The sequence below is a fragment of the Salmo salar genome, chromosome ssa13, assembly GCF_905237065.1.
Source record: "Salmo salar chromosome ssa13, Ssal_v3.1, whole genome shotgun sequence".
NCBI classification, from domain to species: Eukaryota; Metazoa; Chordata; class Actinopteri; order Salmoniformes; family Salmonidae; genus Salmo; species Salmo salar.
In genome coordinates, this window is record NC_059454.1 from 99,274,686 (window position 1) to 99,290,194 (window position 15,509).

The window sequence follows — 15,509 nt, forward strand, 5'->3', positions numbered from 1 at the left end:
GGACCCTCCCCTTCAGTGTCCGTTTTTTTGCGGCCGGAGTCCGCACCTTGGGGGGGTACTGTAACGCCCTGGCCATAGAGAGGGGTTTTTGTTCTTTATTTTGGTTAGGCCAGGGTGTTACATTGGGTGGGCGTTCTATGTTCCTTTTTCTATGTTTTTGTATTTCTTTGTTTTGGGCCGTGTGTGGCTCCCAATCAGGCACAGCTGAAGCTCGTTGTTGCTGATTGGGAGTCACACATAAGGAGCATGTTTTTCCTTTGGGTTTTGTGGGTAATTGTTTCTGTTCAGTGTGTTTCCTGTCAGTACTGTTTGGCTGTCGGTTTTCCTGTTTTTTGTATAGTGTTCTCTTTGTTTGAATTAAATGTCAAGATGAACACTAACTCCGCTGCACCTTGGTCTTCTTCCGACGACAGCCCTTACACTGAGTTCATCCACTCTGCTTACAGCTGAGTTCATCCACTCTATTACAGCCAACTTCATCCATTCCATTACAACTGACTTCATCCACTCTAATTACAGCTGACTTTATCCACTCTATTACAGCCGACTTCATCCATTCTACTTACAGCTGAGTTCCACCCGTATGAAGTCTTTGATGCCCAGGTTTTCCAGGAAGACTCCTGAAGCGGCGGTGGTTTTGAACAGGAAGGAGATGTCTGCACTCAGCTCTCCGTGGAACGTGGGGAAGTGCAGATACGACGTCTCTTTGTTGAAAAACGCTGCGTTCCAGAAGTTCTCTGAGGAAATTATGGAAATCAATACATTTACATGTACATACATTTTGGTCATTTAGCATACTCTTATCCAGAATGACTTAGTCAGAGCATTCAGCTAAGATAAGTAAGACAACCACAAATCACATAGGTGAGACAACCATAACACATAGAAAGGAGATAATAGGGAAGTCTGCCTTGCTTCTGAAAAACTAGACATGGTGCTGATTGAGAAAAAGGGTGCTTATTGGAAACTAAGGTCTAAATAGACTGAGAACAAAATAAGATGTGGCTTCGAGAGTATATGTCCTCAACTTGTTTCGTTCTCAGTTCATAATAATGATCTGTTGATGAGACTGTCAGGCACATGAACAGGCCAACTGTTTCTTCTAATTCATCTTAATTATATTCCACCTCTGTTTCCCCCGTTTATGTCTAATTTACTAAGATAAATATTTCAGGTAACCAAGGATGCAATTAGGAATAAAAAAGAGATTCGGACTCTTGATTCATTATTGCCTGATTAACAACTACCCACCGCCATCAGCATAAGAGCATAAAAGAGAGAACATTGTTTTTGCAACCATTCTGCTAATGTGGTACAGATAATTAGGTTATGTGCATAATCAGAGTGATTAACATGATGATTGATGGAGAGGAAGAGAATGTTGCATTAGCATCTAACAGGTATGGGAAAAGAAATGACTGTGCTGAGGACTCATGTAAAGTCTACAGTGCTCAGGTCATTTATCTGCATTTGTTTGAATCACAGCCTGTGTGCATTGTAAATACTCCATGTCCATATAGAAATAATGGAGTGATAGATTGACTGATATATCAAAAGCCAGCACACAGTACTCAGTAAAACCCAGTCAGTTTATTGGAGGAGGGTCAGTAATGGATGAAATAATGGACTGATTTAGTAGAACAATTAATTGACTTGATCCTTACTTTCTAACCCAGAGTAAGGCACTGTGTGCCGAAACTTTGGTGATACCCAATAAATAATTGGGAATATACACTCTTAGAAAAAAGGGTTCCAAAGGGTTCTTCGGCTGTACACATTGGTTTCAGGTAGAACCGTTTTGGGTTCCATATAGAAGCCTCTGTGGAAAGGGTGAATAAGCTGAATAACCCTTTTAGGTTCTAGATACAGTAGCACTTTTTTCAAAGAATGTAGATCGAGTGTGAGACTATCTTTACTATGTCATAATTTGATACTTACTGTCGCCATGACACCTGAGTGGTCCGACTTTATAGGCTGCCTCTGATCCAGGTCTCTGTATATCCCCAACAACCACCCATCTGACCGGCAGATTCTCCTTATGGGTGAGCAGACCAGAGTCAGTCGCCCTGGGTTACATAAAACAGAGGAGGGATGCATTAAAACAACAGAGGAACAAAGGACCAGATCAAAATCAGTGTATATCGGCCTATGTTGCTTTCTTCAATTGATCCTAATGAACAGCCATCCTGACTATTTGATTTCTGGTTAGTTTATGAAACACAGTTATGGTAGGTTGTCTTTGTGTCTGTATTCACAGTGTGACAGTAATAGCAGGCAGCTGGTCTGGTTCCTCTCATTAATCTCTCTAATATGTATAGCTATCAATGAGAGACATGGTGTAGGGTGGAGGTGTATAGTTTCGGTCCTCCAGAGCTAACAGTATACACCATTTGTTACATTTCAATGGCAAGTTGATTACTTGGGCTACCAGGTGTGTGGAATCTATAGCCAATCAATATGAGAGAGAGTGAGAGCGAGAGCGAGAAGCAGGATGGGAGCCTTCGAGAACTGGAGTTGTGCACTACTGGTGTTATAGGAAATGCACATAGAGAGATATAGGATGAATGTTATTGTAAGTACAGTATACTTCTGCTGCATCTTTGGAGAAGTAGGCATTTGACTCATACTCTTAGAATAGAACCATTCCTTCTGGCCAACTACTTCCTGTTCTGATTATTGCTTTATCAAATACCACTACGGCACAAACAATCACAACAGGAAATAGAAAAGAAAATTGTGCCGATTTTAACAACCACCATCCAGATGATGTTTACTCTAGGTGATGCTTATGTTCTTGTAGTCTTATCACTGTTCTAAAAATTTAATGAAAACAAATACAAATGCCGGTGAGAGAACAAGGCCCTTTCTGAATATGATAAAAAATTTAAAGGTGAATCTCAGTCAGTAGAGAATCACACTGAGTGTTGAGTACAGCAGATGGTATACTATAGCATGTTGGGGCAGAGATCCAGACATTACATAGGGAAGGGTGGACTAAAAGGAGCTGAAGAGTAGTGGTGATTGGTGTTCAGAAGAAGATGAAGAAATATATATATAGAGAGAGAGAGAGAGAGAGAGAGAGAGAGAGAGAGAGAGAGAGAGAGAGAGAGAGAGAGAGAGAGAGAGAGAGAGAGAGAGAGAGAGAGAGAGAGAGAGAGGAACAGATAGAGAAAGAGAGAGAGAGATAGAGGGGAGGAAAATATATATATATAGAGAGAGAGAAAGAGAGGAGCAGATAGAGAGAAAGTGAGAGGAAAGAGATTGAGGGAAACATATAGAGAATGTGATGGTGTTGTACCATTCTTTGCGGTCAGCGTCACAGTTGCAGTAGTGGTCTGAGTCGATGCAGTTCCCCTGAAGACCGCAGCCACACTGCTGGCTCCCTGGTACCGCCCCGCCCCAGTACGTCTGTGGCTCATCTGTACGACCCACCCACCAGGTGAACGGAGATCCATCTGAGACAAAGACAGAGATGCGCGCACGCACACACACACACACACACACACACACACACACACACACACTTAGAAGGTGTTGGATTCTGGAGTAAACTTTGAAGGCTCATATCACTTAGTTCCCTGCTTAGCAGGAAGGATGCAATGTTTAGAGATAAGGAGGAGACTCCACCCAAAGTGGGGTATGAATACCACCACGGGGAAGCTATTTCTTTGTCTGAATACAGCTGTGTCGACCCTTTGGGAAGAATAAAACTTGGTCAAGCTTCTCTAGTGTCCATGAGTCATTTACTCTGAAAAATTTGAACCTAACAATGGGGTGTGTTCAAAAACACTACAGACTCCCAAACTCCTGTTCATTTATTTACTATGTAGGGCATGAGATTTCTGGGTAGTAATGTAAAAACAGATCAGACAAGATGTGTTTTACCTAAAGATCAATTTGGTGCTATTTGCAATGAGGACACTGACTGATGACATAAAAAAGAGACACGTTCCACAAAAAGACCGTAACAAGAGGAGAGATAGTGCTTAATTGAGAATGGTTTCAGTCACCACTTTCCCCCCAAAAACAGGCCAGACTCCAGAGTGCTGCCTTGAAAGAGAAAAGAAAGTCATTCTCATTGATTCTCTCTTCCATCACTCGTCTGATCACGTTCCCCCACCTGAAGCAGGCTGTCTGGTTTTAAACAGAAACCTAACACCGTACTCTTTCCCTCATTATTCTTCATTTGACATTTTCCAGCATTATTTATTTAGCTTAGACATTGTTTTCCTCTTCCCTCAGTCAGCCTCTACAGTAACGAGACAGCTAATGGACAGCAATTACACTGTGAAGCTGTGAGTTGCCTTGTTTCATGTTCATTTGCAGGTTTAAAAGAGTCATTACAAATTAATATCATATGGCAAACACCAACGACACACCAATCAGCGCAAAAACCAATCACCTAAATGCTAACTCACTCAGTGCATGTACCATAACACATCCAGAAATGATGAATATTCTAGTATAACACAATGAAGGGCAGGCCTACATAGAAGAACCCCCCCCCCCCTTAAAACCTAAATTAATTTGCAACAATGAGCACAATAATCAATTTGTGACATCTGCTTAAGCTCTGCGGGTGGAGAGCAGCACTCCCTCTCACAGGGTGTCTCCCAAATGGCACCCTATTCCCTAAATAGTTCACTTCTTTTTAAGGCTCTGGTCAAAAGTAGTACACTATATAGGGAATAGGGTGCCATTTGGGATGCGTTGACTGACTCATAGTTGACTGAGTGAGCAGGTTTTTAATCATCCTGACCTTTATGGCTGGCTGGGATCAATACTGTTAATAAAAATGATTCACCTGGTGTGTTTAAGAGGAGTGACTTTCTGCAGTGGTAGAGGACTTCCTGCTCGCAGTGCTCTGCCTGGGTAATTATGGCCCAGAGCTGTTCCGCGTCGGCAGAATAGTTAAAATAGGCTAAATGCTGATTTATCCCAGAGGAGGCCTTTAATTTGGTTAGCTCCGTGTTATTGTGTTGGATCACCAGCCATGTTTTATCTGGAGGAGAAGAGAGGGAGAACAGAGGGAAATACTAGGATCATTCTAAATAATTATGAAAATGTTAATGATAGCAAAGACAGTGTGAAAATGGGGATGGGGTGGGTGGGAAGACGAGATGCTTCCGATAGCAGCTGGTGCCAGCCCTGAAGGATGGAAATCCTGTCAGAAGATCTGGGATCCCAGCCACAGCTCACAGCTCAGTTACTTACCGAGAACCATCAACAGCACCCTAAACGAGGTGTCTATCTGTTTCCGTCAGTGAGAGAAATAACTAAACTGCCACTGGCGGGCAATAAGGAAGTACCATATGCCAGATTGTTGGTGGCACTTTAGTTGAACCTTACTTCTCTATCATAACAGATTTGCATTAGGCAATAGTAAAAACTAAGTGGAGATTATTTGTCACACTGCCACCAGTGGTTATGTATGCAGGGAAACCCTAACTATCCCTGCAGTGGTATAATGTAACAGGGAAACCATAGCTCGTCATCCAGTGGTTTAATTAGCTTGTGTGTGTGCGCGTGTGCGTGCATGCGGTTTACCTGTCATGTTGCAGTAGATCAGCTGTGACTTGATCGGACCACTTCCGTCCACATCTATGTAATACAAGCCTGATGTGTTACCCTGGTGTTTATACGCTTCACATGACTTCTCATAGACAGCTGAGGAGGAGAAAATATACACAAACACTTAGGTTACCTCCTGCCAGTGTGAAGTACTTATGTAAAAATACTTTAAAGTACACCTTAAGTAGTTTTTGGGGGGTATCTGTACTTTACTATCGATATTTTTTACAACTTTAACTTTTATTTCACTACATTCCTAAAGAAAATTATCTAATTTTTACTCCATTTTCCCCTCACACCCAAAAGTACTCGTTACATTTTGAATGATAAGCAGGACAGGAAAATGATCTAATTCGCATACATATCAAGAGAACATCCCTAGTCATCCCTACTGCCTCTGGTCTGGTGGACTCACTAAACACAAATGCTTAATTTGTAAAGATATCTGAGTGTTGGAGTGTGCCCCTGGCTAGCCTTAGAATAAAATAAAAAAATAACATGGTGCCATGTAGTTTGCTTAATATAAAGAACTTGAAATTATTTATATATTTAGTTTTGATACTTAAGTATATTTTAGCAATTACATTTACTTTTGCTACTTGTAAGTATATTTAAAACCAAATAGTTTTACTGAAGTAGTATTTTCCTGGGTGACTTTACTTTTACTCAAGTATAACATTCGCTGCTTTTTCCACCACTGTTGAAATTAGTACTGACTGAAATAATTAACTGAAACAAATACAGCCACCAACAGACACATGCGCAAGAATTCCAATTAAATGTACATTACACAGGAACAACTTCTAGAGCAAACACTGCCATGTTTCCACTAGATGTGAAAGTAAGTATGATAAGTTAAGAACTTGAGACCTGGCATGTGGTCTATATGTAAATTCCCAAATCAAGTCTTTAACACCACTTCCTGAAAGAAAACAATTGTTTATAATTTATGCTGTTTATGAAGATTTTGACATCTAGGATTGCTTTGGAGGAAAATATTTAAATGTTTCAGCTGAGGAGCATACTTAATGCCTTTGGGTGGCAAGGGCTGTCCAATGATACTTTATAATGTATTCACATTTCTAAATGAATAACTAACTCACAGAATATACGTATACCAAACTCAAATGCATCTTTTGTAAATAATGTCTGAGTATTGGAGTGTGCCCCTGGCTATCCGCAAAATTAAAAAAACAAGACAATTGTGCCGTCTGCTTTGCTAAATAATAGGAATTTTAAATTATTCATACTTTTACTTTTGATACTTAAGTGTATTTAAAACCAAAAACTTTTAGAATTTCCTCAAGTAGTAATTCACTGCCTGACTTTCACTTTTACTTGAGTAACTTTCTATTAAGGTATCTATACTTTTACTCAAGTGTGACAATTGGGTACTTCTTCCACCACTGGATGTTCTTAATGTTTTGTATACTCAGTGTACATAACATACACATACAGTACTCAAAGCAAATAAAACTAACGTTCTTATTCTAATCTATGACACCAAGGCACATTGGGTGTGCCAACAGAACACACACATACACAAAGCAAACACAACAAACTTTAATATTCAAGACACTAAGCCATGTTGGGATGTTGGGGTGTGCCAGACAACAAGACTCCACTGACGCAGAGCAGCGAAACGCATTCTTTGTCTTGGGCACTCAACTCTCTCCACTCTGATTTACAGTAGCTTTGTGTGCCAACAGTCTGTTCTGTTGATGTAATGTGTGTGTTTGAGCCAGCAGTCTGTTCTATTGTTGCGGAGGTTGTTACATTATTGATGTGCTAACCATCATTATTTGAAAGGAGACACACAGAAAACCATTGCATTCTAGATTAAAGGGTGCTAGCTGGTGTCCCTAAGGAATGCAGGCCCCATCACTGCAGATGTTGCCGTTTCTTTGACTCTGTCGGTAATGGCTAACTATTCCCTGTATAGTGCACTACTTTTGACCAGAGCCTTTAGAGCCCTGGTCAAAAGAAGTGCACTTTATAGGGAATAGGATGCCATTTCAGATGCACCCCATGTGTATACCAGTCTATATTATTCTGAATAGCCATTGGTTAAAGGCTAGTGGGCATGTCTGACTGATAAATAATTAATACTTGGCCATATCAATAACAACGTTAACAGGAGGTTGTATTCAGTGTATTCCCTTTCACTGTTACCCTGAGCAGGGTTCCTCAGTTAATTCTTTGTTCCTGCCAAGAACACACACACCTGCAGCTAATCAAGGGCTTGTTAAATTGGGTGTATAAGTGCTGGGCAGGAACAAAAATGTGCACCTCTGTGGGTCCCCCTCAACATGACTATGAAACCCTGCTGTAACTAGAACACATTGACCTGGCATAACACAAATCCTCATGAAATAAAGAATAGGTACACTGATGAATGCTTCTGTTGTTTTATTGTGCACCATTTTGACCCGAAAGTCATCATCTGGCTATTTGTACCGAGCACCATGCAAGTCATTGGATGTGCATACACAACGTATGAAACAATACAAACCCTCCCCTCTTGTCAGAAAATAATAACTAACAACCTCTAACAGTTTAGTCACACAGGATATCTCCAATCATGTAAATATCTTATTTCCTCCTCACCTGAAACACTTCCTGTGATGGATCTAAGTTTAATTTCAATTTAATTATAGAGACAAAGAAAATCACCAGTCCTTTTCCGGTCTCCACCAGCACTTCAATTTCAACGCAACTCAAGTGTGAATGTGTTAAATGGTGAGGCGATTATGTTTGACTGACAAGTCGCTTAATTTAACGTTCAAATCTTCCACACAATTTATGATGACACTGAGCGGACTTAGAGAGACAGAGCGAGAGAAGCTCTCACATCATTAAAGGCTTTGTCCTAATCCTTATCAATGGTGAGGCTTTGTCAAAAGGGTCTGGCACTGCAGCAGGCTATTGCTGCATCAGAGATAAGACGCTTGACCTTGAATCCAACTGGCTGTGTCTCTGTGCATGTTTAAAGAACAAACACAATATCCTCTCAACAGTATGTCTGTTTAGTCTGTTCAGGTCTGCGCTAGCTTTACAGTTTGGATATACGCCTTCTGCTTCGAGCGCTTACTAATCACACGCAAGCAAGCACACACACAGGTTTTGAAATAATTCTTCAGTTATAAAAACAACACTGTGGTTTTAAGACTTTTAAGAAACACACAAGGTCTCCTTACAGCTGTGACATGTTGCTCCACTGTAGCCCGTGTTCGAACAGTTGCAATGGAAGGTACTCCAAGACTGGGTACATCTCCCCCCATGTTCGCAATGGCTTGGAGAGCATCTGAAAAGAGAAGAGAGATTTATCCCCCACAGGTTTCTGAAGGTCAGAAATGTTTCTGTTCCTTTTTATACCTCTGAAATATACATTTAGCTCAATATTAAATTACTTCACCAATCAGTGAGGATAGAGTGAATGCTCTATCTGAACTCCCAAATGGTGCAGCGGTCTAAGGCACTGCATCTCAGTGCAAGAGGTGTCACTACAATCCCTGGTTCAAATCCAGGCTGTATCACATCTGGCCTTGAATGGGAGTCCCATAGGGCGGTGCACAATTGACCCAGCGTCATCCAGGTTTGGCCAGGGTAGGCTGTCATTGTAAATAAGAATTTGTTTTTAACTGACTTGCCTAGTTAAATAAAGGTTAAATTAAAATAGAGCAGCTTGCTGTGGAGCGGGTAAGCGATTTAATCTGTACAGGAAAGTCATTAAGAGCATCTTCTATTTTGCCGTAATAGCATGGTTTAATCATACTGAAAGACAAACACACACACACTGTGCTGGCAGTCACAGTGTAGTGCGTGAGATGCAACTGAAATTATGACGGTGAGGAGAGAGTGAAAGAGGATGGAGGAAGCTTGCCTTGAAGCACTGAGCATCTTGTTATAACATGCATCATCGGAATTCGGCCCAAAGAATTATACCTACGGAGGAGCGGCTTCTATGGAGGAACTCTGAATATCTTTGAACTTCCGAGTTGGTTTAACGTTGGACCAGCTCACAAGGTTGTGTGTGCAGGACTAGGTAACAAGGTTGTGTGTGCAGAGCAGCACTAGAATTAAAAACACATCTTACCTTTTTGTAGTTAATAAATCCAATGGGAAATGTGATAACTAAAGTATCCTTAACTAGTATTGAAAAAGTCTTCTGTAATTAAACCTCTCTCCCTAATTTCTTAATTACGTTTGTAATGTCTGTAGGCTAGAGTAGGCTAACCAATGCTTCAGAGGGGAGGGGCAGGTAGCCTACACACCCACTGGCAAAGATTTCCAGATGGCAGGCAGATGCTGGAATACATTTCTGAGTGACAGAGTGAGTGCTTTGCGTAGGCTGTTGCGATTTTTGTGGGACTGGAAAGAAATGCCCAGAACGTAAAATAACGTTACTAACTGGTTCCCACACTTTTAAAATAATGGTTTTGTTCCGGGAACAGTATAGATCACTTTATTTTTCGGTTCTGTTCCTCAAATAATTTCGTTATTTTCCATTTTTTGGTTCTGTTCCCTGAATTGGTTTCATCCCCTGGCGCATAGTCAAACTATTTTCTCAGAGAGACATATCTGACTAAAAACTAAAAAATGTTGGCATCCTGTGAATGCCCTGTGAATGCCTAAAATAAATACATCTCTTTATGTGTCACGACTTCCGCCAAAGTCGGTCCCTCTCCTTGTTCGGGCGGCATTCGGCGGTCGACGTCACCGGCCTTCTAGCCATCGCCGATCCACTTTTCATTTTCCATTTGTTTTGTCTTTGTCTTACACACCTGGTTTCAATTCCCCAATTACTTGTTCATTATTTTGTATAGTCTTTGACATGTTTCAGTAAAATACGTTTATTTACTCATATCTGCTGTCCTGCGCCTGACTCCTCTACACCAGCTACACACAGACCACATTACATTATGTTTTATAATACTGTCCTTAAGCTCAATTCATCTGCTTTTGGTTCAAGGCCCAGTATTCTTTCGATTTTCTACACCTTTCTCAAGTTTTTTCAGGACCTGTAAAGAAACCTTTTCCGAACTCCAGGTAGGCATTCTCAGAATGTCCTCTGAAATTGTCAGTTCTGAGAACTAATAATGGGCACCATTACAATTACACTACCGTTCAAAAGTTTGGGGTCACTTAAAAATGTCCTTGTTATTGAAAGAAAAGCACATCTTTTGTCCATTAAAATAACATCAAATTGATCAGAAATACAGTGTAGACATTGTTAATGTTGTAAATGACTGTTGTAGCTGGAAACGGCTGATATTGTATCGAATATCTACATAGGCGTACAGAGGCCCATTATCAGCAAACATCACTCCTGTGTTTCAATGTCAAATTGTGTTAGCTAATCCAAGTTTATCATTTTAAACGGCTAATTGATCATTAGAAAGCCCTTTTGCAATTATGTTAGCACAGCTGAAAACTGTTTTCCTGATTAAAGAAGCAATAAAACTGCCCTTCAACGTCAACAGTGAAGAGGCGACTCTGGGATGCTGGCCTTCTAGGCAGAGTTGCAAAGAAAAAGCCATATCTCAGACTGGCCAATAAAAAGAAAAGAGTTCCTCTGTCCAGAGACACTGGACAGAGGAACTCTGCCTAGAAGGCCAGCATCCCGGAGTCGCCTCTTCACTGTTGACGTTGAGACTGGTGTTTTGCGGGTACTGTTTAATGAAGCTGCCAGTTGAGGACTTCTGAGGCGTCTGATTCTCAAACTAGACACTCTAATGTACTTGTCCTCTTGCTCAGTTGTGCACCGGGGCCTCCCACTCCTCTTTCTATTCTGGTTAAAGCCAGGTTGCGCTGTTCTGTGAAGGGAGTAGTACACAGCGCTGTACAAGATCTTCAGTTTCTTGGCAATTGCTCGCATGGAATAGCCTTCATTTCTCAGAACAAGAATAGACTGACGAGTTTCAGAAGAAAGTTATTTGTTTCCGGCCATTTTGAGCCTGTAATCGAACCCACAAATGCTGATGCTCCAGATACTCACCTATTCTAAAGAAGGCCAGTTTTATTGCTTATTTAAATCAGCACAACCATTTTCAGCTGTGCTAACATAATTGCTAAAGGGCTTTCTAATGATCCATTAGCCTTTTAAAATGATAAACTTGGATTAGCTAACACAACGCGCAATTAGAACACAGGAGTGTTGGTTGCTGATAATGGGCCTCTGTACGCCTATGTAGATATTCCATAAGAAATCAGCCATTTCCAGCTACAATAGTCATTTACAACATTAACAATGTCTACACTGTATTTCTGATCAATTTGATGATGTTTTAATGGACAACATATGTGCTTTTCTTTCAAAAACAAGGACATTTCTAAGTGACCCCAAACTTTTGAACGGTAGTGTATATTCTAATAATCTGTTAACAGTATCTTGTAACTAAAAGGCCACCCGTATATTCTAGACGTATACGTTTGTGTGTGGAGATGATGCATCCCTTTTTGCAGCCTATGTTGCCATATCTGTGTGTGCATTTTGGACCTATAGGCTCTAAACGCAGCATGGGTACAGATTGAGACCTTTCCGACAAGAACGGAATGACATAATGTCAGACTGGAGAATCAATACTGTTCTCTCCTCTCCGATAAAGATTTTACATGGCATGTGAAAGAGGCAATCCTGCCTGCCATTCTCATCAGCAGAATGATGTTAATTGTCATAAGTTTTGTCCTGGAGGCAGAACTGAGCAATTTCCCCCTTTGATAGGCCAAATGCAAAGTCAAAATTGCCTATATTGTAAAAATGTATGAAAACAAAAATGTGCTTTTTAACCTTAATTTAAGGTTAGGTTTAGGCATTAGGGTTAGCAGTGTAGTTAAGGTTAGGATTAAGGTTAAAAATCTGGTTTTATGACTTTCTCACTGGGCCAGCTAGTGATCACTCTGCAGAGCTGCCTCCAGAACAAGATTCATTACGAAAAACACTAACCTGCTCCCCATCATCCCCAGCCCAACTTGAGACACATCCAGCCCCGCCTGAGACACATCCAGCCCCGCCTGAGACACATCCAGCCCAGCCTGAGACACATCCAGCCCAGCCTGAGACACATCCAGCCCCGCCTGAGACACATCCAGCCCCGCCTGAGACACATCCAGCCCCGCCTGAGACCTACCCATCTCCGCCTGAGACCTACCCAGCCCCGCCTGAGACACATCCAGCCCCACCTGAGACCTACCCATCTCCGCCTGAGACCTACCCAGCCCCGCCTGAGACACATCCAGCCCAGCCTGAGACACATCCAGCCCAGCCTGAGACACATCCGTCTGCCTGACCTGCTGGCACTGATCCCAGAACAGCCACTGAGCTGAATCACAGGATTTCACAGGCTGCCTCACACACTCTCACCGCTGCCTCATACACAGAGAAACACTCTCTTTCTCAATCTCTCTCAAACACTTTCTCTTTCACTGCAGCCTGCTGTTCACATGGGCAGCTTTCTTCTCATTCAATATCTCCCTCTAAGAGAGCAAAGGATGGAAAGCTAAGCCTGCCATGAGTCATGTAAAGATGGACCTGACAACTTCATACACCTGCTAACAGGTTCACATATAACAAACAGGATGCACTGAGCTAGATACTCTTATTACGTACCTAGATCCTGTTCAACACACACACTAAAACAGAGGTTCAGGTGCATGGATTTCAGGACACACACACACACACACACACACACACACACACACACACACACACACACACACACACACACACACACACACACACACACACACACACACACACACACACACACACACACACACACACACACACACACACACACACACAATATCCCTTTCTTTTCTCCATACTATTGTATCACATTCTATGGATCATAGAGATCATATTAGTATTCTAATTCCTAATTATGTTATGGATGCCCTTGGTCCCATAATCTTCCACACAGTGCAACTCCATTTTGTAAATACTGGAATGGGATCAATCCAGTGAGACACCACTGCTATGTATCACCGCACTGAATATCACCACACTGTATATCACCGCACTGTATATCACCGCACTGTATATCACCGCACTGTATAGCACCACACTGAATATCATCGCACTATATATATATCATCACAGAGTGTTTCCGTCCAACTCTACTCAACATGACTCCAAGTCATTACAGTTCACAGCCAAGTCACTGAACCCCCCGGTAAAGACTACTACCGAGAAAAGCTAGCTAGAATGTCCTAAAAAGGGCATCAAAGAGCTACAAAGTAAATAACCTCATTCCCCTGAACAGCATGATGGGACAGAGAGTCAACTTTTTTCCCCTCTCGGTACTGTCTGTAGTGTGTGTGTGTGTGTGTGTGTGTGTGTGTGTGTGTGTGTGTGTGTGTGTGTGTGTGTGTGTGTGTGTGTGTGTGTGAGAGAGAGAGAGAGAGACGCAAAAACTTCTGACCCATTGGAAATGTGATGAAAGAAATAAAAGTTGAAATAAATCACTCTCTACTATTATTCTGACATTTCACATTCTTAAAATAAAGTGGTGATCCTAACTGACCTAAAACAGGGAATTTTTACTAGGATTAAATGTCAGGAATTGTGAAAAATGAAGTTTAAATGTATTTGACTAAGGTGTATGTAAACTTCCGACTTCAACTGTATTATTTGGAATATGTTTACTGTTCATTTCTGAATGTTCATTTTATTTTTTCCATACACCTTTTTTTGCCAATAACGCCCCTTTTAAATTGAGATTGAGAGAGCACCTGCTTGAGAGCACATGCTCCAGGGCTGTATGCCACAGCTCACAGACAGGGTGACAGGAGGCTGGGGCAGCTAGGTACCCTCAGCTACCCATAACCCCCCCTCTCTCTGGGCCCTGATGCCGCCTCCCGCCCAACCCTCGGCAGGCTAAGCCACGTGCATCGTGATCCCAATTACAGAGGGGTGATAAATATAGCCGTGTCACGACGCGGGAAAGTCACCGGCTGAGAGACAGGCAAAGCAGGCCCGGAGAAACAATGGTGAAGGTTACAGTGTTGTTTTCTTAGTTGCCATTCGCTGGTGTTGTCTGAACTGTAGTGTTTTCAAGGGTTGGCTGAGCCTGACAGGGGCCCTGCAGGAGACAGGTGAGACAGGTCTTCAGGTCCTCTCCCCTAAGCCTGGAGACCAAAGGTGGCCCAACGTCACATTATGAGAGACGGACCCCATGTCATCAACGCGACCTTAGGAAGAGATACTGGTGCATCCTGGTGGTGGGATGTGTGTGTGTGTGTGGGAGGGGGAATCACTGCAGGCTGACAGAGGCTAAACTCACTGGTCCAACACTCCTCACTGCAGCAAAATACAGCCAGACCTGGGTTCAAATCCTATTCGCTAACTTTCAAATACTATAGCTGCCCTTTATGAAGCGTGCCAGGTGAAAGAAAATAACAAAACTATTTAAACCCAGGTTTGGATAGGATATAGCAAATGTCTTACAAAACTCACTGCTGCAGCCATAGATAGCCTGGATATACAATGCCGTAGCCTACAGTACATGTCTATGGGTCTGCTGCAGAGCCAAGGGGAAAACAAAGTATTGTTGCAGCACAGCACAGCCAGGAGCTTAAATGCAGGGGGTGAATTACTGTACATGAATGGCAGTAAGAGCGAATGCTATGGTGGATAATACGTAATTATCTAGACATCAGTAAGAGTGGTAAAACTACACATTAGAATGGAAGTAGTTGTCACTACATTGTAAATATAGTTAAGTGTGACAATTATGGGGTGGGAATCTTAAATTATTAAAATGGAGCAGAATGGTAATCCTAATGTTGATTACGATCTAAAGATAATCATTCTGTTCGCATTGTATAGGAGCGGCATAATCATATCTCTGTTTCTTATTGTCTAAGGTGAGGTGGCTATGCACCTGATCGACCTGGTTATTTTCTCTGTTCCTGAGCTACTTGGCTTCTCGATAAAT

General features: G+C 41.9%; 1 protein-coding gene across 2 annotated transcripts in view; it reads right to left on the reverse strand.

The window, feature by feature from the left end:
- cntnap3 (contactin associated protein family member 3) overlaps positions 1 to 15,509 on the reverse strand; it is a 186,863-nt gene that overhangs the window by 50,394 nt on the left and 120,960 nt on the right. For both annotated transcript variants that reach the window (XM_045692517.1, XM_045692516.1), the window contains exons 11-16: positions 8,769 to 8,875; positions 5,548 to 5,667; positions 4,805 to 5,002; positions 3,299 to 3,455; positions 1,939 to 2,066; positions 567 to 737 (exon numbers count right to left, since the gene is read on the reverse strand). In XM_045692517.1, coding sequence (XP_045548473.1) covers positions 567 to 737; positions 1,939 to 2,066; positions 3,299 to 3,455; positions 4,805 to 5,002; positions 5,548 to 5,667; positions 8,769 to 8,875 — 881 coding nt within the window. The remainder of the gene's footprint in view (positions 1 to 566; positions 738 to 1,938; positions 2,067 to 3,298; positions 3,456 to 4,804; positions 5,003 to 5,547; positions 5,668 to 8,768; positions 8,876 to 15,509) is intronic.